Source organism: Chiloscyllium punctatum, chromosome 7, assembly GCF_047496795.1.
Source record: "Chiloscyllium punctatum isolate Juve2018m chromosome 7, sChiPun1.3, whole genome shotgun sequence".
Taxonomy (NCBI): Eukaryota; Metazoa; Chordata; class Chondrichthyes; order Orectolobiformes; family Hemiscylliidae; genus Chiloscyllium; species Chiloscyllium punctatum.
In genome coordinates, this window is record NC_092745.1 from 81,809,496 (window position 1) to 81,833,991 (window position 24,496).

The 24,496-nt window shown below is 39.1% G+C and overlaps 1 protein-coding gene across 7 annotated transcripts in view; it reads right to left on the minus strand.

The window, feature by feature from the left end:
* dab1a (DAB adaptor protein 1a) overlaps window positions 1-24,496 on the minus strand; it is a 680,143-nt gene that overhangs the window by 218,991 nt on the left and 436,656 nt on the right. For all 7 annotated transcript variants that reach the window (XM_072574204.1, XM_072574205.1, XM_072574207.1 and 4 more), the window contains exon 2: window positions 21,533-21,749. In XM_072574204.1, coding sequence (XP_072430305.1) covers window positions 21,533-21,599 — 67 coding nt within the window. In that variant the 5' untranslated portion in view covers window positions 21,600-21,749. The remainder of the gene's footprint in view (window positions 1-21,532; window positions 21,750-24,496) is intronic.

Below are 24,496 nucleotides of genomic sequence, written 5' to 3' on the forward strand. Positions count from 1 at the left end.
GACCATAATCACATGGCACAGAAGCACTTGGAAGTATGTTTGAAAAACAACTGTTAAAATGTACAATATACTTTGTAAGTAATATGCTCAAGTAAATGTCTCCTGATGAAGGCAATATTGTCAATGCTTAAAAGGTTCCATGTGAGCTCAGTATTGATGCTTACTTCACACCTGCCTGTGTACTCCACTGATGAATTCAGAAGGGCAGATGATTTCAATGGGCAGATGGGTGCAAGCCCATCTCTTACCAAACGTATAGAAGGAGTGAGTGGTAACGACTGGAAACTCTCTGCCTAAGTGGATGTTCAAAGTGGAGACAATTAATGATTTCAGAAAGTAATTGGATGGGTACTTGAAGTAAACTAAAGTTGCCAACATACAGGAATACAGCATGGAACTGGAATTGTTTAGATTGCTCCAGACAGAGTTGGCATGAACTTGATGGCTTCCTTCTGTATTGTAATGACCTTATGACCATAACTCACTGTAGGTTAACCCATTGAATTACTCTAAAGCAAAATACTGCAGATATTGCAAAGCTGAAAATAAAACAGAAAATATTGGAAATATTAAGCAGAATTGACAGCAACTGTCAACAGACGAAAACAGTTGGCATTTCAGACTATTTTTCATTCTATAAAAAGTTAAAATCTTAAACATTAACAGTTTCTCTTCACACAGATGCTGCTGAGTACCGCTCAGCATTTTCTGCTTGATTATTCTGAATCATCTCCTGCAAAATATGCAATAAGCTTCAGTCTATTTAGTAAAGCATTTCTAACACTGTCCACAATACTTGTTGTCCAAAGTATGTTGAAAATTATTTTGTACTTCCACATTTGAATATATCTGTTTTTCTCAATATTTCTGACCATACAAAGATAATTCTTATAAAAGTTGTGTTTGGAAAGGCTGCATATGTTTTATTTCATGACTGGTACTAAGAACTATTAAATTATTGTCATGAATGGGTGGATATAATATTATAGAATTTGTAATAATCTGTCATTTTTTTCCAAAATAGGCATAAAAGCATTTCTAATACTGTCCACAATACTTGTTGTCCAAAAGAAAACTCCCAAAGCATAACTAACATTCCTTACAATCAGCCAGATGGAGGAACTGAACTGTGCTTACCCCTGGAAGGATTATGAATAGACATATGTAAAAATATTTAAATTTTAAAGAGCGCTTCCATAAAGGTAAACAGAAACTCATTGACAATGGCTTCCTTGGAAGTGTGAATACTTGTTCCTATCTCACCAAACCTGGAAGAACAGAACTGTTAAGGTACTAATTGAGACATTGAAAAAACTAATTAACCTGGATAGAAGATAAGGGATGGAACTATGATCCAAATCTGTGCTAACCGAATACCTACTATAGAATATGATTCAACAGTGTGCAAACACAGTCATGTTGAGTTTTGAATTGTATGAAGACTGGCTGAAAGCAGCCATTTTGTGCAGAGTCCCCAGGAAGAACTCTATAAAGCATTTTTCAGGGAGAATTCATAGACAATGAATTACAAGAAGGAGTGTACAAAGAAAACAACTCAAGGTCTCAAGGCAAACACTCACTATTCAATGGGGCAGCACGGTGGCACAGTGGTTAGCACTGCAGCCTCACAGCGCCAGAGATCCGGGTTCAATTCCCACCTCAGGTGACCCACTGTGTGGAGTTTGCACGTTCTCCCCGTGTCTGCGTGGGTTTCCTCCCACAGTCCAAAATGTGCCGGTTAGGTGAATTGGCCATGCTAAAATTGTCCATAGTGTTAGGTGAAGGGGTATGGGTGGGTTGCAGGTCGGTGTGGACTTTTTGGGCCGAAGGTCCTGTTTCCACACTGTAAGTAATCTAATCTATTCAGTTGCAGCTGCTAAAACTGACTTCAAGTTTCAATCCTTCACTTTGGAAAGACAAATTTCAAAAAGAAACAAGTCTGCCACAATCTTAGAGAATGAACTTACTTTCAATTTTTAAATTATTTTTATCCATCCCTACTTTTAATCTTTATGTGTGTGTGTGAGTATTAGCTAATAACTATCACTTTCATGTGAATAGCCAGGGCAGCAGTTTTGTAATAAATAGATCTTCATTTGATCTCTAAATCTAAAGCTTTGCTGCTTTATATTTAAATAGAACCACTTTCAAAATTAAAATGGACTACACACACACAAACATTTTTGACTCATTGACCACATTTTACATAGTTATAGTACTAATTAGCAATGTCAAACGCGCACAAATTGAGGACTCTGAGTCACAGAAGTTGAATTAAGGTATATTTTCAAATCCCACACCTGATTAATAGAAACAGAATGGAAGTAACTGATCAGAATAATAGTTTCATTTAGATTAGATTCCCTACAGTGTGGAAACAGGCCCTTCGGCCCAACAAGTCCACACTGACCCTCTGAGGAGTAACCCATCCAGACCCATTCCCCTACATTTACTAATGAACCTAACACTATGGGCAATTTCCCATGGCCAATTCACCTGACCTGTTACAGTTATTTACTATCTCATACAATATTGTATTTGTGTCTTGTATGAGTGTTAGAGGCATTCCCCAGTTAATTATGTAAAATTGGTGTCCTTTAAATATCTATAAGGTAGCCCAAGTCTTGTACAATACTACATCATAAATGTGTTTTTAACAAATTGACATCCAAAGCTTCTAGGGATATTATAGAAATGCATTGGAGAAACCTGGTGGTGAGATGTGCAAAAAATTAAGGTACATTGTTCTCAGCATTTACCATTGCTTCTTTTCCTGTTTATTTTCTATTGTCACTGAGCTCATGGAATGCCTTGAACCTGCTGAGGTCAATATAATTGGTACATCCACAATATTGGATCAATGGCAGCTAATGGTATCCACTTTTAATTTTGGAGAAAACAAAGGTGGGGAATTGAATGGATGCCAACAAGTTGGTCTCTACCAGAGGCAAACTGGTAGCTTGCTCCCACCTGTTCATACACACACACCTACATGCGCAGATGTCTATCTGGAAAACACCAGATGGAACAGGATGCAAAAAAGCTCCAGGTCAGCAAACAGCCAGCAACAGAACTGTACCATCTGCTGTAAAAATACATGCAGCTAATATATATAAGTAGCAAAAATTGCTCATATCAACAATGGCCAGCTGCAGCAAGTTCACTTCCTCTGTACCCAGTGCTGAAGTGAAGTACCAAAGGCAGTTCCCTCCAACTATCATTGCACTCAGTACCACACAAACATTGCTGGCTATCCAACATTGCATTTAAATATTCAGCTGCTCTGCCACTTGCCCACAGGCTTCCATATATACTTAAAGGCCATTTCTGCTCAAAGGACCAATTTCATATCTGGATTGGTATCCTCCTGGTGGCAAAGCTTGTGAAATTTTAACTATCCACCCCTTGAGGAATAATTTTACCAGTCTGCTGGATGATAGGAAAGGTGATTGGGGTTGGGACTGACAACAAATAAATGTCAGAACAATCCCTGATGCCATTCCAGAACCAGGTCATTTAACCAAACATGTGAATAGCAGTGGCTCAATCACCCCCTGACTAGCAACATCTGAATAATGAGGAGTTCAATTGAGGGCCACCGTTCCAGCTTCCGGTTAGGTTTGGTCCTCATAACATATTCAGAAGCTGCAAAATGCAATGATGCGGCCTCCAACAGCTTCTTCTAGATGGAGTGGGGTAGTGGGATATTGGGGATGTTTATATTTGCAGGCTTCATGGCCAATGGAGAGAGCTATCCATAACAATGGCTGCCTCAGTGGCCCCATTGCAACTGGAAGTATAACACATTTGATCATCAGGATCTGCCAGAACGACCCGGCATAAAAGTGATTTGTCTCCCCAGTGCGCTCAATTACCCATTTCTTCTCTCCTTTCCATCACCCCATTTCAACAGGAAGGTATCCTTCTCCTGCTTTCAGCCTGAACTGTAACAAGCCTACTTGATGGCACTGCCAAGGTTGTAGAATTGCCAATCCTCCAGAAATATTGTAAAAGCCCACTTTCTGTCCTTAACTGGAAAGTGGGTGCACCAAAGAGGCAACCTCTGGAAGGATTGCTGCCTATAATTTTGTTCCACCATCGAGACTTAAACTCTGGCCTTGATTCCCACTTGGCTTTGATTAACTCAGCCCACGACTACACTGTTTGCAAAAGGGTGGATCATAAGGTACCATTGTAATATGAAGTCAGCTTCAACTGGTGTCCTTAACAGTGAAGCCATTAATATTTTCCAGATTGATTAATACAACAGGATGAAGAACTAGGTGCAACAAGCTCTGAACAGATCTCTTTTGACCTTCAATGTGAGCTGCAAAACAGCACCAAGTTTCCTCTCGGCCCCACCAGGGAAGCTTAGGCCTTCCCCTACCATGGACTCCCTGACACTTATCTGCTATGTAGGTAAAAACAATGACTGCAGACCCTGGAAACCAGATTCTGGATTAGTGGTGCTGGAAGAGCACAGCAGTTCAGGCAGCATCCAAGGAGCTTCAAAATCGACGTTTCAGGCAAAAGCCCTTTCCTGATGAAGGGCTTTTGCCCGAAACGTCGATTTCGAAGCTCCATGGATGCTGCCTGAACTGCTGTGCTCTTCCACCACCACTAATCCAGAACTTATCTGCTATGGGCAGGTGCTTTGAGGCGAGAAGGCATCCAGTGAATCTTAAATAATGATTATCTATTGAAATCAGCTGGTTCTCATTCTGCTAAGGGGAACACGAAATTAAGTCATCAGTATGGTTTTCTTCCAGAAATCCATTAGCAGTTACAATCCTCATCAATAATTTAGGACTCTGTTTCAAAGAAGCAACTAATCTCTGATTTCAACTGGTATAGTCATACTATTGAAATGTCCCTTTACTTCTTTATAATTTCCACTGTAGTTTATCTTGTGACATGCTCAGCTACATTAAAATGACAATGAACCATAGTTTACATTACTGTAAAACATTGTTCTATTATGTTTCCAGTTTAAATATATGTACTTGCATAAAGGTGGTCTGTTATGCACTCTGTCCAGAATTAGGTTCAGGTGCCTGGAAAAGTTTGTCAAAACACGAGATAACATAAATTACATGAAACAACTAATTTTCTGGTCCATGTTTCCAGCTTTGAGTTTAAAAAAAAGGTCTGTGGTGGCTTCTTGGCATCAAACAAAACCCAAAGTAAACTGTAATTCCAAAGATTTCACTCCCCGTAAAAAAAAATCAAAGTAAGAACCAGGCGGTGAACGAAATTAGCACACTTTGTCCCTGGGCTTGGGTTCAAATGCTGCGCAGATTGATGATGTGCAAATCTCCTTATTAACTGTACAGATCCTATGTGAAATGAATTTGGGTAATCTCAAACTGATTCCTTTTGGGCACAAACTCACAATAATTTGGCACTAATTGCCAATCCATTTAAAAAGGCCATAATGATAGTTGGCATGGAATTCACGTTCCATTTTGCGAATCGTTTACATACAAAACATGATTAACTGTGCTTCCCACCTTGTTAAATGAAAACAGCAAAAGTGGAAAAAGCATATTAACTCCAAACACTAACTCTCCACTGTAGCCTACAAAGACTTTGTGAGGCTAGCTCATATCAGAAATCTTTTATCGGTACAATCATGTTGCATTTATTATTTGTTGTTTCAATCACATCATTTTGACCTTTAGTGGCTGAGGGCCAACATTTCGCATTCTATTAAAATGGATCAGTCTTGCTGCCATTGTTAGCTGTTTCTACTGGGTGAAGGCCAATATGCCTATAAAAGAAATTAATAAAACTAGACTTAGAATGGAAGATTAAGAACATTTAATTTATCTCAAAAGATCAATTGAAATGAATGCCACACAATCTTCAAAGAGAGAACAAAGAGTTTCTGTTTCTTCAGCTCAAGATTACTTTACCTCTTAAATCCACCATAATTCTCAAAGCTAAACTTTTGGCGGACATAAATGCCCAGCAAATTGGCTTCTTTCATGGTATCAGTCTTTGTGCTGCTATTGTTGAAATAAAATAGCAATCTCAGCAGCAATTTTCCAATCAAAGTCATCCTTCAACTTCATCATATGCACTACATGTGGAGAATACATGTTTAACATGTAACTAATCCTGAATATCACTTATGCAATTCTGATGCCTTTTTCATTACACAGTGCATGGGCTTTGACCAGCCAGAGAGTGTGGTGCTGGAAAAGCACAGCAGTCAGGCAGCATCCGAGAAGCAGGAAAATCGATGTTTTGGGCAAAAGCCTTTCATCAGGAATCTGTCAATTCTCCTGCTCCTTGGATGCTGCCTGACCTGTTGTGCTTTGCCAATGCCACACTTTCAACTGTGATCCCCCACATCTGCGGTCTGCACTTTCCGTCTCTGACCAGCCAACTCAAAGCTGGTCCCTGGACTGAAGAAATCTTCTAAATCTCCTGTTTATATCTGTCAGCCTGGGTTCCTCAATTGGCACAGGTTAACAACCCTATGAAGGATCTCCTAGAAAATGAGATCCTATTGAAACAAATCCATTATAGACTACTTTGAGATTAAAAAGATTAATTGCCCCAACTTCTTTTTGATTTTCCTTCCTACCATGCTCCAATTGACTAAAGAAAAGCTCCCTAATCTCTGAGTGCATTTATTTATCAAGTGGGCAATAAACTATCTAATCCCAGATAACTCCAATCAAAAATGAAGACCATGCCATTGTCGGTCATCGAGTTTTAATATGCTGATGATGCTGCAGTCAATTTTAAAACAAATGTTTAATCACTGAGGCATATTTACTGAGGCATATGAGGAAATGGAACTTATACTCAATGTTTGAAAGACCAAAGTCCTCCACCAATAAGCTCCACCTGCCCCATAGATTAAGACTCATGAGTGCATGGAAAATGTGGAATACATCCAGCACCATGGATGTTATCTTTCACCAAAGACTTTTATTGTGAAACGAATCCATGTTTGCCTGAAATCTGCTGGTGCAGCCTTTTGCTGTCTGAGGAAGCAGACATTTGAAGATCATGACATCAAAACAGAAATTACTTTCATGGTCCAGAATGGAATCATGATCCTCATCTTATGCTCCTGAAACACGGACAACGTACAGGAGGCAACTCATGCATTGGAGTCATACCATCAATGGTATTTGAGGAAGTATGTGGACCAACACCAGCGCCCTCTCACAAGCAGGAACAAAACATTGAAGCTATGATCATCTGTCATCAGCTTTGTTAAGTCAGTTATAAAGTTTGGATAATGATACCAAGTTCCTAAAGCAGGTCCTTGTTTACTAACTCCTCTAGAACAGATGCATGAGAGAACATATGATGTAGCCCCTGAAGGATGTGAAGACTAACAAGAGGAAATGCAACTTTCTCATCAATCCCTGAGCAAAGTGAAGACAAAAGACGAGAGTAGTGTAAAGAACAAATCATGAGTTAAATTGATAATACGAGAACAGACAATGTGGATAACGATAAATGTTCTACATTTCATTAAGCCTGAAGATTCTAACTTGGCCTCATCAGCCATCTTCAAACTATAATCATCCTATCCATGTGGGTTAGATAATAATAACATATGGTAATTGAGAAATGGCTAGTCAAAAGGTATTCTTAATGCTATTATTCAAAAATTAATTTATGCAAAGTGGGTAAAATCATAGCAAATGCATAAATTTATCCATTGACTAATGTTAAACATGCGATTTGAGCCTTATACATTTATACTCATATATAGAGCTCTTAAAATTTACCCTACGATACCAAACTTCTCAATTACAGTCACAAATAGCATGTAATGCAACATACAATTGAATAAACTATTACCTAAATTATTAATTTTTAAACAGCCAAGCAGTCCAAGAAAATTGACTAATTCTGCTTGTTTTCAGCTTATGCACTGTGATGGTTATAAAACAATTTTTACAAACACATCCCTTGTAATACTACTATGCAAACATAAATGACATGCTTACTCAGCAAATGTTTCATATACCACAAAGTTCAGCAACCTATTACCAGTAAACGTTTAAACATTTTAGCTAACACATAATTACTAGCTAGATCCTTTGATTTCTGTTGTTCTTCCGTATTCAGTTGTTTAAACTGAATCTAGAGCTAGGACTTTCCACAGTACATTCCCCATCTGTATTTCTGATTGATGGTTAGAGCATCACCTATGGAAGCTATGTAAGTAAGCCAATTCTGGAAAATACATCGAGATCAGTAGCATTCACTAATAGTGTCATGTTGGTTTTACAGAAAGTCCAAGACTTTAACTCAACTCAATTTGCTATTCCTACTTTTCTTATCTTGTGTGTTCGCTTGGAGTATTTAGAATCTCTAAATGCAGAAACAGGCCATTCAGCCCAATGAAAACACACTGACCCTCGAAACAGCATGCCAATCAAATCCATCCTCCTACCCTATCCCTGTTACCCTGCATTTCACATGGCTAACTTACTAACCAACACACCCCTGAACACTATGGGTAATTTAGCATGACCAATCCACCTAACTCGTACATCTTTAGACTGTGGGAGGAAACCGGAGCATCCGGCACAAAGTGGGGTATTGAATTTAGCACCCCACTCATGCCCTGTAAAATGAGGTCAGCGTGGTAGTTACCAAGAAAATTATGGCTTGTATTTGCCATTTTTGCACTATCCCTGGCAAAAACCCACACTATGGAAGCATGTAAAGTCCAGTGCGATGTTTCCTGCTCTCATGTTTGCATAATTGTAACAAATGGTAAAGAAGCAATGCAAAAAGGCAATGTAGGTCAAGATAATGAGTGCAACTTCATGAATAATTCCATATTTTGAGACATCTTATGCAAGTGACATTACCCAGGAAGTCACTCAGAGCTCACATTGAAGCAAAAAAGGAACAAGATGAGATGAAAACTGGGCTGAAATGTACACCAAAGACATATGGATCAGTGAAAGCAATGAAAACAATAGAATGGAATGGTGGGTGTAAGCCATAAGGAGCCTAATGTGAAAATATTCTCTCAGTGCCAATATTACTAGTTGATGACAGCATGGTTACCATTAATGCCAAGACTATCAGTTCTGTTCCATTCTGATAGTGTTGAATCTTGAGTTTTGTTAGAGCTGTACTGATCCAGGCAAGTACAATATTTCATCAAAGTCCTGACTTGTGCCGTGTAGATGAAGGACAGGCTTTGAAAGGTCAGGAGATGAATTATGAATCTCAGAATTCTGAGCTCTTGACCTGTCTTATGTACAGCATTAGCTAGCTTCAATTTCTGGTCAACAGTAACCAACACAGAGTATTGATAAATTGAAATTCTCAACCTGATTATTACTTTGGTGTGATTGTACTTCCCTGCTCAAAGGATATAGGAAATCTACTCAGAACTGCTTTAACAATTATCAATTGTTTTTACAGTTCCAATGGAGCAACAAGTTTCTTTCTGAAATAAATGTGTGAGTTGTCTGCAATAAGTACATCTACTTTTAGCTGCTTCCCCCACAACTTCTCTTTCTACATAAGAGTTTATTAGCTGTCCTAATTTATCAGGAATCCACTGCATGTACTTGAGATCAGTCTTGTGTGTAAATCGATAAATCATTAAAACTGACAGGTCAGTTTATCAGAAGGTGATGATCCTGGATGTGTATGGCTGATACCATGAACCAAACATGGACTGTATTACTGAACATTCACTGGCACATTAAATAGCTGATTAAGTAGCTACTCAGTTCTCCACATTGGTGTGCTGCTGAGAGCTAGTGCTATAAAAAGAATGTCAGTGCTTTTATGTCGTTCCATTCATTGCTCTTGGGCCAAAACCGACAACTGAGTGGAACACTGCCCAGCTGTTCAACATGTTGATGAATGGGAAGAGCACTGTTCAGTGGTGCAAATAGTAAATCATCCTGAGGAACCTTCATAGTTATCACAAGCTAAAGGCAATTAGCTTCCCATTATTGTCATCATTCATTCATATATTAGACAATGCAGATTAATGATGCTACAGCTGAAGGTATTGTCTTTCAACAAAGAGAAAATTTTATTTAAGTCATTATGACACAAACATGTATTGATCACTGCAAACAATTGCAATAACACAACATCAGACAGAAGGGCAGAATCTTATAGGGGTCTGAGCAACATTGATGATGGTGTTATCTGTGGCAGAATCGGTTAAGAAATTCTGAGACCCATTGTAACATCAAGAGCATGTTTCATGTTTTGGTCAAATGGTGTGGTGAGTTTCTCACTAAGCAGTGGCAAGTTGCCAACTGAGGGGGATTACATCCATTGAAATGCCTGATTTATGCCTCAGCTTGCCTCATTAATATTCAAACCTTATCTTGCCAAACATGCCGAACAAGCCAGGCATTCTCGACATGGAGGTCAGAATAGGAACCTGGCAACTTCACCACTTGCTACAAAGGTCCTGTCATATCTGTCATGTCCTGGGCATGTCAGGAACCATGCAGGGTAGTTCTTAAATAGCAGTGCTTGTCTGGGTACACATGGGCTTTTAAAGTGCAAAAAATGCTGGTCAATTCGAGGCTATTTCAGCAGTTGTAGTTTGGTCCAGAGATTATGCATGATAAGATGGAGATAAAATCAAATGTGAGGCATGCCATAGGGGTGGGATAGGTAGTGAATGAGATGTTCAGTAAGATTCAGTGGGAAACTCACAAGGTCTCATGGTGAGAGTCCATCCAAAAACTGATGCAACTTGCACCTAGCGAAGTAACAGAACACTCATGGATTTGAAAAGAGATCGGATTGTTGTAAATGATTAACCACTAGAGTGAACTGGCAGTGTCCCCATGCACTGCTCAGTCTGCTTTCATCTTCAGTATTGTAAATGTGTTTTAAAACAAAAATACTTGCAAATATCTTCTGAGTGTTGGATCCTTAGTAAGAATACTTTTGACTTCATGCTGTGTTCGATGCACCAGCAATACTGTGATTCTTACACAAATCAGTAAAAGACAATGTAAAATAGTTTCCTCAGGGAGTAGTGACTCAATAATATATGGAACATGCTACATTATACATATATATGTATATTGTAGCATATTCCATACCATATTGCCATTGAGAGAGTGCTATGAATGTTCATCGGACATCTTGCTGGAATGGCGGTACTATCCTATGAGGAGAGATTGACCAACCTGTGCCTTTATTCTCTAGAGTTTGAAGAATGATGGGTGATCACATTGAAACCGACAGTGTACTTAAGCAAATGGACAGGTTTGATGTAGTTAAGATGCTGAGGAGTATAGAACACAATTTAAATATAAAGGGCAGCCGTTTAGGACTGAAATGAGGAGATTTGTTTTTACTCAGAGGGTGGTGAATCTCTGCAATCACTATGTGAGAGAGGTCACTTCAAGATGGATATATCATCTCAGCAATTTAAATTCATAAAGTAAAAATGACCAATCTTTAATTATACAGGACAACTGCCATATCCGCGGGTCTGGTTACCGTGGCCTAAACATATTACAGGGAATGTTCCAGAACCAGGGACCGGGGGCTGCTGGGAAGGTAAATTTCCCATTTAAATGAATGGGTTTGTGACTATCCACGGTCTCGGGCTTCCGTGGTAGGTTTTGGAATGTATCCCCCACGGGTACTGTATTCAAAGTAAAGATTCATAAATGTTTGATTATCAATGGTATAAAGAATTCAGGGGACAGAGTGGGGAACAGACATTGAATTGCTCAATCAGCCATGATTGTATTAAATGTATTAAGTGGCAGAGCAGACTTGATGGGCAAATGGCTACTTCTCTTCCTGCATTTTTAAAGGGCTTTCTTCAGTGTTACCTGATATAAAGACTTCTGAAAGTCTGCGTGCAAGACTATTCTGAAGAATCTGGGATGTCATTTTCAGGTTTATGAGGGTAACTAGTCAAAATTGGTCTGTAGTTAAACAATAGCTTGAATTTTATACTCAAGTTAAGATTGCAACTTTGGAAAAGTTCCTGCTTTCATAAATTTGTCACAGGTGAAATGCCCAAGATGGTTCCATTTTCCCACAAGGGCTGTCAGTGGGAAGACAGTCTGTGTGAAAGGCTGGCCTTAGTGATGCAGTATTTGCTGAACCTGCTAAAATCACAAAAACCATAAAGTAAAAACAGACCTCCAACCCTCAGCCATCACACCTGCTTAGCTTCCACATTCTCCCCATTCTACACTCATTCCAACCTATGCCATTTCATGTCTTCCACCTACCTACAGCAACCACTTATTTTCTCCATGTCAGCCAATGCTCCTCTACAAATACTCCCATAGCCATCACACACACACTACATAGCCAATCTATAAACCTATACTCATTCCCCATAGCACCTGACACTATATATTCCAACCTGTTCTCCTCTACTTACCCCCATGGCCCATGAGAGCAGCAGTGCCAATTTAGCGCCAACACACAACAATCCAAACTCCCACCCACCACTCTTTATCCTTAAACCTCCATACCAAAGTAACAGGCCTTAAAATCCATGCAGAGATCAATAAAACAAGCTTCAAAGTGTCCATTGATGAATTCATTACTTAAAAAAGTATCATTGATAAAACCCCAATCACTACATTTATCTTTCTTGAATTACATAATCCCTAATAAATGGTCTAACTCCTTCCTATTTTTTGATCTTTTGAACTGAGGGGGTGGGGATATTGTGATGACTGTGGCTGAGCACAATCTCATTCTCATATGAGGCTATAGCAAGAGGACCCTGGTTTGGTTTGCAGTAGTTATTAAACTGGGAAAGTTGCAAAAAATGAGTTGTAAAGATGTTGCCAAGACTGAAGAGTTTGAGTTATAAGGTGAGGCTGGACAGGCAGTATTTAACAAACTGGTTATAACGACAAAACAATGAACAAAACAAAAAACTGATTAAAAAATGAGAAACTGTAATAGATTAAACAAAAGTCAAAATAAAGAAGGGAAACCTCTGTGTCTGAGTCCAGAGACCATAAGTTTAAGGTGAGGAACAAGTGGTTTAGAGGAGATAACAAGAAGGAATTTTTCCATCTAGAAGGTGGTGGAAATATGGAACACACTGGAAAATAATTCCTGCAGTTTTAAACCTTCTCCTGAAAATTGCAAAACCTATTTTGTCTTTTGGAATTCTACGAGCAACAATTGGATCTATTTGAAGGTAACTGCATTAAATATGTGAAGCTGCTTCTGTGAACCACAGAGGTGCAAGATACTCTGCTCCTATGGCCTCCAGCAAAACTGGAGGGTGCTGGATTTCAGAGTGCGAGTTTTGGAATCGGGGATTTGGTGCCATTTTGACTAAGACAGAGACTTTCTCTGACATTACACAAGGTCAGGTCTACATTAGCCCTCATTCTTTTCTGTACAAGTTACTCTATCGTTTTTGACTACTGATTTGCATTTCAGATTATTGCTCAACTTTATTACTCAGTTTTTACATTTTTTTTGAACTAACTAAAAATGTATTATAGAATTCTGCAACTCATCATTCCATGTGCCCAGTATTTTGTGTGAAATTTACTCTATTGAATTAATAGAATTTGAAGCAGCAGTGAGGTTTGGAAGTCTGGCAAAACAATTATGCGAGGCAGGTTTACAAGTGATATGAGCAAGATGTGCTTCTTAACTTAGTATCTTGATCATACTTACTTCAGCCATTGTAGTCTAATTACCAGAAAAAAAGTCTACAACTTTTTCACAAGTGAGAAATCGGATCTGCCGAACTCAATTATGAGCATGGTAGGAGCTCACAGTACAGCACTGGGCATTTTCTCATTGTGAGAATTCGTGAGCTCAGGATTAATGCAACTGTCTGCTCATACACATCCCTTCCATGTGATTGATACAATCAACTGCTGCTGCAATGGAATTGATTCATACACTCTAACCAGACTGTAACCTGGCACTTGCTGTAGATCATTTCTTTGATCATCATCCAGTGGTATAAACACTTTATACGTTATAGATAGCTTCCATAAAACTACAGAAGCTTTTCTATGAGATGCTGTCCAAAACATACACTACTCTGCTATACATTCTTCCTCTTCCATGAATTAAATCTTTCTCAGATAATCTCGTTTGTTCTTAGTCAGAGAGTTATACAGTATGGAAACAAATCCTTCGATCCAACATATCCATGCCAACCAGATATCTTAAACTGATATAGTCCCTTTTGTCAGCATTTGGCTCATATCACTCTAAACCCTTCCTACACATGTACTTTTCCAGATGCCTTTTAAATGTTGCAATTGTACCTAATTCCACCACATCCTCCGGCAGGTTGTTCCATATATGCACCAGTCTCTGCAGGAAAAGGTTGCCCCTTACGTCCCTATTAAATCTTTCCCCTCTCACCTTAAACGAATGCCCTCTAAGTAATTTTGAAACTGCCTACTTCTATCATTTAAAATATTATAAGTTATCAAGAAATTCTAGACTTCAAAATGTTTAACTACTATGCATGATACATTTGTTAAATTTTGATATATGCTTTCTGTATCCCAACTTTGTGTTTCTGTTAGCTAATACTGGAAGGCAGAGAGTTACAATTAGAGAATTTTAACATACTACACCCAACATCATGGACTCTCATTGAGTAAACTTATTTGAAGTACCTTATTAAAGGTCTCCTTACTTTTTATTTGGACTCCTCATTAAATATAAATGTAACGGTACAAGAGGCAGGAATAAATGAGAGCTGGTCTGGAAATTCCAGCTGTTGGCAAAGAGCACTGGTTCCCCAGCACAGTCCAGGTTTTGTGATGATGCAGTGTAAATATTCAACTTCCATAATTTTAGTTTAATATTGGAGAAATGCTTGAATGGTTTAATATAGGATACGACTGACCTAAAATGGGTGCTATGGTCACATGTCATGTAATGGCAATCTACATAGATTATACGAATCCAGCTACATGGAATTATCACCTCTTATTTTACTCACACTTGTATGATAAATTTCCACGTTTAAAGGTGAAAGTGCGCCTCCAACTATTTAGCTTGTAATTAAACAACGATCCACAATCCACAAAGGAATTGTGTGTCAACAGCAGTCCTTGGCCAACAATGGAAAAAGGAAGCAACAAGTACTGAAAACTGCAAGGATACTGAAACACTACCTCCCTTTCTCACTCTCTTTTACAATTAAGAACCAATGGCCTGTGAAAAACAATTTGGAAAGGAATGATTAATTTAGAAATCAAGGTTATCTGCAAGCACCAACCCCTCTGAGGAAACAAGACAACTGACAAACAATTAAGGTTCCTGGTTTCATTCTCACATCTTAAGGAATGTTAGTCTTTTAAAGTTTAATTGTTATAACTTTCCTGTTTGTGCAGATACCCTCTGCACCTTTTAAAATTTCTTACCTACATTTATGTGTGGGTTTGACAATAAAATTCTTTTATTATTTTCTTACAGGATAGTAATAATAAAAAGCAACCCCTCCATTTGGACATTCAACAAGGTTCCCCATGGGGAACTGGTTAGCAAGGTTAGATCTCACAGAATACAGGGAGAACTCACCATTTGGATACAGAACTGGCTCAAAGGTAGAAGACAGAGGGTAGCAGTGGAGGGTTGCTTTTCAGATTGGAAGCCTGTGACCAGTGGATTGCCACAAGAATTGGTGCTGGGTCCTCTACTTTGTCATTTATATAAATGACTTGGATGTAAACATAGGAGGTATAGTGAGTAAGTTTGCAGATGACACGCCAAAATTGGAGATGTAGTGGACAGCGAAGAAGGTTACCTCAGAGCACAAAGGGATCTTGATCAAATGGACAAACGGGCTGAGGAGTGGCAGATGGAGTTTAATTTAGATAAATGTGAGGTGCTGCATTTTGGGAAAGCAAAGCTTAGCAGGACTTATACACTTAATGGTAAGGTCCTGGCGAGTGTTGCTGAACAAAGAGACCTTGGAGTGCAGGTTCATAATTCCTTGAGAGTCTCTGGTAGACAGGATAGAGAAGAAGGAATTTGGTATGCTTTCCTTTATTGGTCAAAGTATTGAGTACTGGAATTGGGAGGTCATGTTGCAGCTATACAGAATGTTGGTTAGGCCACTTTTGGAATAGTGCAATTCTGGTCTCCTTCCTATCGGAAAGACGTTGTGAAACTTGAAAGGGTTTAGAAAAGATTTACGAGGACGTTGCCAGGATTGGAGGATTTGAGTTATCAGGAGAGGCTGAATAGGCTGGGGCTGTTTTCCCTGGAGCATTGGAGGCTGAGGGGTGACCTTGTAGATGTTTATAAAATCATGACAGGCATGAATAGGATAAATAGACAATGTCTTTTTCCTGGGGTGGGGGAACTAGAGGGCATAGGTTTAGGGTGAGAAGGGAAAGATATAAAAGGGACCTAAGGGGCAACTGTTTCACATAGAGGGTTGTGCGTGTATGGAATGAGCTGCCAGCGGAACTAGTGGAGGCTGGTACAATTCCTGCATTTAAAAAGCATCTGGATGGATATATGAATAGGAACGGTTTAGAAGAATATGGGCCAAGCGCTGGCAAATAGGACTGGATTAGGTTAGGATAGTTGGTCGGCATGGATGAGTTGAACCGAAGGGTCTGTTTCTGAGCTGTACATCTCTATGACTCTGCTTCACTCAAGAAATCTTGAAATTGATTGGGTCCTTCATGTTGATCTAGTTAATTACCTGTTAATTTATGTTTAATAGTGTTGGATCATAAAACAAAATTTAAAAATTGTTATAATCATCCTAGAGGGAGGTAAAAAGGAAGTCTTATTCCCTCTCCTCATTTTGAGTCTATTATAAAAGATATAACAGTAAAAATACATAAGATAATCAAACAATGTCAGTATAATTTTGTGAAGGGAATATCATGCCTGACAAATTTATTACTGTTTGTTGAGTAGAAAACCAGCAGCTCAGATAAAGAGGAAACAGTAGATGTATTATATTTGGCTATCCAAAACATCTTTGATAAGGTACTTCAAATAAGATTACTTAATGACAGTCCATGATGCTGGAGGTAGTATATTAAAACTCTAACTATAACTCTCTGCCTTCTATTATGAGCCAATAGAAACACAGAGTTGGGATAAAGGAAGCATATTTAGGTTGGCAAACTGTAACTAGTGGAGTGCCACAAGGATGAGTGTTAGTGCCACCATTATTCATATATATATGGACTGAGAGAAATGTACAACCACCAAATTTCCAAATGACACAAAAATAGGTGGAAACGCAAGAAGTAAGGATGACACAAGAAATCTGCAGGGGGATACAGGCCAGTTAACCAAATGTGTAAAACTTGGCAATTGTGAGGTTATGCACTTTAGCAGGAAGAATAGAAGACCTGAATATTATTTAAACAGAGAAAGACTTTGAAAGCAGCAGCTTAAAGGGATTTGGGGTTCCTTGCGTATGAATCACAAAATACTAGCATCCAGGTTCAGCAGATAAAAGGGAGGGAAATGAAACCACGGTGTTTATTTCAAAGGGAACTGGGTATAAAAATAGGGAGGCCTTGCTAAAACTATACCAGACAATTGTTAAATCATTCTGGAATACTCGACAGTTTCTGTCTTTATTTAAGAGATAATATACAGTCCTGGCATTATGGTGAGACTGGCTATTGAGGAGAGGTTGAGTAGATTGGACTTGTACTCATGTGGTTTAAAACAATGAGAGGTGACCTTTTGAAATATATAAGATGCTTAGGGCAAATGATAAGGTAGATGTGAAAAGGTTGTTACCCTTGTGAAAGAGTCTAGGACCAGAGGGCATAGTTTTAGAGTAAAGTTTTGCCCATTCAAGACTGAGATGGTGAGGAATTTCTTCAGAGTAGTGAATCTATGGAATTCTTTACCACAGAGGACTGAAGAGACTAGAGTTTTAAGTACATTCAAGGCTGAGTTAGAGAGATTTCTAATCAGTAAGGGAATCAAGGGTTAAGGGGCAAGGACAAGACAATGGAATCGAAAATTACCAGAACAACCATAACCTAACTAAAGAGTGGAGCAGCCCCTTTGGACTGAATGGTCTACTTCTGCTTCAACATCTTATGGTCTTACCATCAGATGATCTGGTTATAACAATTCTCATCCAAGAGGCTGAATCAGATCTTGAACTGGCTGTCCGATAAAGGCTGACTTCTACATCAACTACAAATGGCCAAAACAGAGCCAGAGGAAGAGTGCAGCACACTGGGAGCTAGGTTTTAAATCACCCTCCTTCTACAATGGTGGTCTGGTAAGTGTAGCTATTTTTAATTTAATAAATTTTAAAAGTGCTGAGAGGGTACAAGCCCTCTAAATGCTACCTCTCTCCCTCTTATCTATAATGACAGGTTGCAGCTTTACTTTATTGCTGCAGCACTTTGTAACGGACCTCCAGCATCTGCAGCCAACGCACTGTAAACAACTGGATGACAAGCCCTCTCACAATTAATTGATCAGTCCTCAACGATCACTATCGCCAGCTGAATTCAGAATTGAGATCTACATTTGGTCCTGACACCAAACAGAGAATCCAATCCAACAAGCCCCACCCAGATTGGTGATGATTGAATAAACCCTCTGTGAATCTCTTTTTAAAATCACATTTTCCACCCACCTCCAATGTAGTAGCTAATACAATTGATTTGCAATCCAGTTGTTCAAAACACACCACCTAAGATCAAAAACACCAGTATAGTACACAACTGTGGGCTGCAAATCTAGAGCTCTGTCAGGAATACAGAGAAGATTTTGCAAGCAATACAAGATAGTGACCCTGCATATGAATCTGTTTTTAAAATATTCACAGTAAACATTGATGATGAAATGGAGGTTGATGTTCTGAGTTAATATATCAATCTCAGTGCTGCAACATATTCTGTGTTATAAATATAGAAGGAACTGGGCTGAAGCTCAGCCTCGACTTCATTTCACAGACCTTTAAATCATCAGTAACAAAGGACATTTAAATGTGACCTGTTTTGAACTCTGTACTTTGAGATTAAGAAAAAGGCACCAGCTCATTACATCATCCAATATGCTATTCATTTATGGATATATGTACCACTTGTAGTTGAGTAGGAAACAATTAGTAGAGACTTTATTTTAACCAGTTGTGGGAAGCCACTGATGCTGGACCAGTATTCCTGTCTATTATTCAAAATGCTGGCAGATTTTAACTGGGAGGCCTAATTTTAAAATTGCTGATCAACTACTTTCCAATAAAAATTTATTAATAAGCTCCTTCCCAACTTTGGTGAACCCTGCAACCCCTGTCAAAGCCAATGTGGTATTTAAATTTGTGAGAACAGTCTAGGAAACGAACCTACTTAGAGTCATAGAGATGTGCAGCACTGAAACAGACCTTTCGGTCCAACTCGTCCAGGTAGACCAGATATCCCAACCTAATCCTTTCCCACTCGGCCCATATCCCTCCAAACCCTTCCTATTCATATGCCCATCCAGATGCCTTTTAAATGGTGCAATTATACTAGCCTCCACCACTTCCTCTGGCAGCTCATTCCATACACACACCACCCTCTGCGTGAAAACATTGCCCCTTAGATCTCTTTTATATCTTTCCCCTTTCATCCTTAAACCTATGCCCTCTAGTTCTGGACCCTCCCACCCCAGCAAAAAGACTTTCTCTATTTATCCTATCCATGCCTGTCATGATTTTATAAACCTCTTTCAGGTCACCGTTCAGCCTCTGATGCTCCAGCCCTAGCCTCTTCAGCGTCTCCCTATAGGTCAAATCCTCCAACCCTAGCAACATGATTAGATTAGATTAGATTCCCTACAGTATGGAAACAGGCCCTTTGGCCCAACAAGTCCACACCGACCCTCCAAAGAGTAACCCACCCAGACCCATTCCCCTACCCTATATTTACCTCTGACTAACACGTTGGGCAATTTAGCATGGCCAATTCACCTGATCTGCACATCTTTGGATTGTGAGAGGAAACCAGAGCACCCGGAGGAAACCCACGTAGATATGGGAAGATTTGTAAACTCCACACAGATAGTCACCTGAGGCTGGAAGCGAACTCTGGTTCCTGGTGCTGTGACGCAGCAGTGCTAACCACTGAGCCACTGTGCTGCCCCAAATCCATGCAAATCTTTTCTGAACCCTTTCAAATTTCGCAACATTCTTCCGAATGGAGGGAGACCAGAATTGCATGCAATATTCCAAAAGTGACCAAACCGACCTCCTGGTCAAACCAGCGGCCAAACCAGCTGCAACATGACCTCTCAACACCTATACTCAATACTCTGACCAATTAATATTAACTGGTTTCCCATTACTTTCCCATCAGATCAAAGTGAATTCAAATCACCCCTAAAATTCACGGTTGTTAAATAGGGGTAACACAAAATAAGCATTATGTAGACAGCTGTTGAAAAACTAACACAATCACGGTGATCAAAAGAAGTCTTTTGATATAAATCTGGATATTTATACATCTGGCATAAGAAACACTAATAATCATATTAAAAGGCAATTATTTTAAATCTACACATGCAGTTTCAGAATAAAAACATGTGGTATCAGAGGAAATTGGATTAAGATAAAGGATGGATTCCTTTTCTTTAATCAAAAGATTTCTACTGAAAAATGTTTCCTTTTGGCATTTGATGTACTCGATGGGTTTATAGTACTACAGATTCCAACAGATCTTCACCGTATCACTCAGCTTCCTTTTCCTCAGAAGATCATAATTTTACTTGGTAGTTTTATCAATCGAGGAAGACATAATCTATCTGAGCCTAATCTTCTCCTTGGCACTTGTCTTCCTGTCATCTTTCCACTACTGATTATCCTTCATTAGTTAGTACAGTGTTGGATTACTTGTTACTTTGGTTAGACCCTCAGCATGTGACGCTTATACCTGTCATGTTATTCCAGCTGTTTTGTTTGTTTCCAGCACCATCTTATTTTTAATTTTTTCTCATTATCTCTCTGCCTTAATTAATTGGATTATGGGTCATCCCCTTCACTTACTATTCAGCTGTTGACACTTTACTCACACCATCTGACACTTTTGATCATGTACAGAGACTTATTATTCAGCCTATCAACACTCCATTTACTCTATTTGTATGATCTTTCGATCTTGCTGCCTATTGATCTTTCTTCCTCTAAGTTCTGAGCCTGTGTACTTCTCTCTCACTTCACCTGATGAAGTAGCAGTGATCCAAAGCTTATGATTTCAAATAAACCTATTGAATTAAAATTTGGCATTGTGTCACCTCAGATCTTGTCCATCCCAGTCAAACATCAGCACCTCCACATCACATCAGATACTTAGTTTTCTAATTTCAAGATTGGAGATACTGAGGGCCATTATTTCCATTACCATCCCAGTGAGTTCAATAAACTCCAGAAAAGGACATAATACGCGAAATACAGGAGACCACTTCTTAGAAACAACAGTTGCAACTGTTCCTGTAGAGCATGATAGATTTGTCAAGCAGTTTGTGAATTATTGCACTGAGGGTTATTTAGTAATTCAGGGAGCCCGAGTTTAGGTTGTATGAAGAAGCAACTACAATGACAGTTTACCTTTCTTTTTGGATTCCTTTCTCGTGCCGGCCCTGACAACCTGTTGAATTTCTGACTCCGTTGACATCCTAGTTAATACTCTGTCCTCTTCACACACTGTGCACACGCAGATACAATGTCACAACCAGGTTCATTTATAAGTATTCTATGATAATATGTTCCAGTCCACTAGTGGCTTTTATCCCAGAAAGCGCATTTCAGTCACTTCTGCTGAGAGCTGCAAGAGAAGAGAAACATCACAATTTTAGATTGTTAAAATTCACATGCTTTGAGTACAGGGTTAGACTATTTGATAAGAAATTAATCATAAACAGAAATGTATCACTAAACATTGTGACATAAATTTTTTAAAAAGGGTGTATTTTTAACATGATCTGCAACTCACAAAGCAATGTTCAATTTAGATTCCCAGTTTTTTTTTACATTTTATCCCCTCCTTGTCCGAACTGAATGAATCAAATTGTATTATAGCTTCATAAGCTATCACTGTGGTGATATTTATGGGAGGCAACAAGGGTCCTACCTGCCAGTGGGGAGCTGTTAAAAGCCCACCTCTTTTAAGACAGGCCCACTATATTAAAAACCACTGATTCACTTAACAAGGAAGCACTCTCCCTTGAAATCAAGGACCGGGAGGGGCGAATCCTTTCCACCAAGAGTTTCCAGCCAAACAGAGAATAGCAGATCTATTGAATGGCTGTGCTATCACCTTCCCAGTGGCCACTGATGGGAGGACATCCATTGATTTTTAAAATTGTCACTGGCCCAAGCCAGGGTAAGTGATGGTAATAGGAGATTTTTGAGGAGGAGGTAGTTGACAACAAGGAGAGTTGTAGGCTACAGCTTCTCCATTTTAATGTTGTGTCCTTTGGTAGATGCTTAGTGGCTATAAGCAGAAAACCAGTTGCTTGTCACACTCCCCATGTAGTAAACCTGCTGAGTTAATACTGGGACCAATTTGGTTTTGACCCATGAATGGACCTTCCAGCCACAGATCTAATAGGGGTAGAACCCAGAAGACATTACAGCCTGTTGGATAAGTTAATGGTTCTGAAAGGGCTAATGTTGCAGACTATATTAGATGCATACAAACTGATGATATCATAAGGACTTGGGTGGGGAAAGGCAGAATATCTTGTGATGTTGTGGGATGAAGACGTACATCCATAGTTAGACCATAATACATAAGAGCAGAAATTAGGCATTTAGCCCATCAAGTCTACTCCACTATTCAATCATGGCTGATAAGTTTCTCAACATCATTCTCCCGATTTCTCCCCGTAACATTTGATCCCTTTGACAATCAAGAACCTATTTATCTCTGACATAAATATACTCAGTGACCTGGCCTGCTGTGGCAATGACTTCCATAGGTTCATAGATTCACCACTCTCTGGCTGAAGAAGTTTCTTCTCATCTCTGTTTGAAAGAGTCTGCTTCTTACTCTAAAGCTGTGCCCTCAGGTCCTAGTCTCTCCTGCCAATGAAAACATCTTCCCAGTGTCCACTCTGTTCAGGCCAATCAGTACTTTTTAAGTTTCAATTAGATCCCTCACGTCCCCCCCAAATTCTTCTAAATTCCATCGAGTATAAGCCCAGAGTCCTCAAACATTCTTCTTAGGCTAAACCTTTCATTTCTATGATCATTCTTGTGAAACTCCTCTGGACCTGCTCCAGGGCCAGTACTTCCTTCCTGAGGTATGGGACCAACATTGCTCACAATACTGTAAACGTGGTCTGACCAGAACCTTACAAAGTCTCAGAAATACATTCCTGTTTATATATTCTAGTCTTCTGAAAATAAATGCCAATATTACATTTGGCTTCCTAACTACCGAGTCAACCTACAAGTTTACCTTGGGAGTTCCAGTCCAGGATTCTCTCAAGTTCCTTTGCACTTCAGATTTCTGATCTTCCTACTCATTTAGAAAATTGTCTATGCCTCTATTCTTCCTAACAAACTGCATGACCTCACACTTTCCTACGTTGTACTCCATTTGCAACTTTTTTGCCTACTCTCCTAAACTATCTAAATCCTCCTACAGCCTCCAAGCTTCCTCAAAACTACCTGTCCCTCCACCTACTTTTATATCATCTGCAAACATAGCCAGAATGTCCTCAGTGCCTTCATCTTGATTGATAATGGATAAAATGAAAAGACGTAGTCCTAACACGAACCCTTGTGGAACACGACTAGTCACCAGCTGCCATCCTGAGATCCTTTTATCCCTGCTCTCTGCTTTCTGCCAGACAGCCAATCTTCAATGCATGCTAGTGCCTTGCCTCTAACACCATGGGCCCTTATCTTAAGGTTCTTCCAAAAGTCTTAGGAAGAATATTTAATTTATTAATGTAAATTGTACCTGATTGCTATCATGCAATAAACCATTTTTTTAAAGACAAGAATTTATTTTACTGTAGCCACAAGCTACTGGTTGGCAATACAGCAAAGACAATATTCTCACCTGCAATGCATATACCTGATTAAACCTTTCCTTTTCAGCAATCTCACTATGGCTTGGACGTTAAGCCTAGAGAGTGAGCTCTGGCAGGCTAACTCAGTCCAGCCTTTCATTACTGCACAAAGACACATTTTACAGTTGAGGATTACTGAATTGTAATGAGGATCTAATTCTTCTTTTCTGCTCACTTAACTAGTTTTTTCACATCTCAAGTCTTGGATCACTAATCTCAATCATAGCACCCATATTGCCCTATTACTCCTTTATCACACGAAAAGCTTGAAATCAAACCTAAGGACTACATAATATTTGATTGAGCTATCAGAGCTGACCGCACAGAGTATCACCGTAGTGCAACTAATGAGTGGGCATAGTTTATTTAGTGATAATAAATTAAACCAACTTTTCCTCTTTAATAATACAATTTTTTCAACGATTACAACATTATTTTGAATTTATTTATATGATATTTAACTATATTTATTTCCATTAAATTATTTATA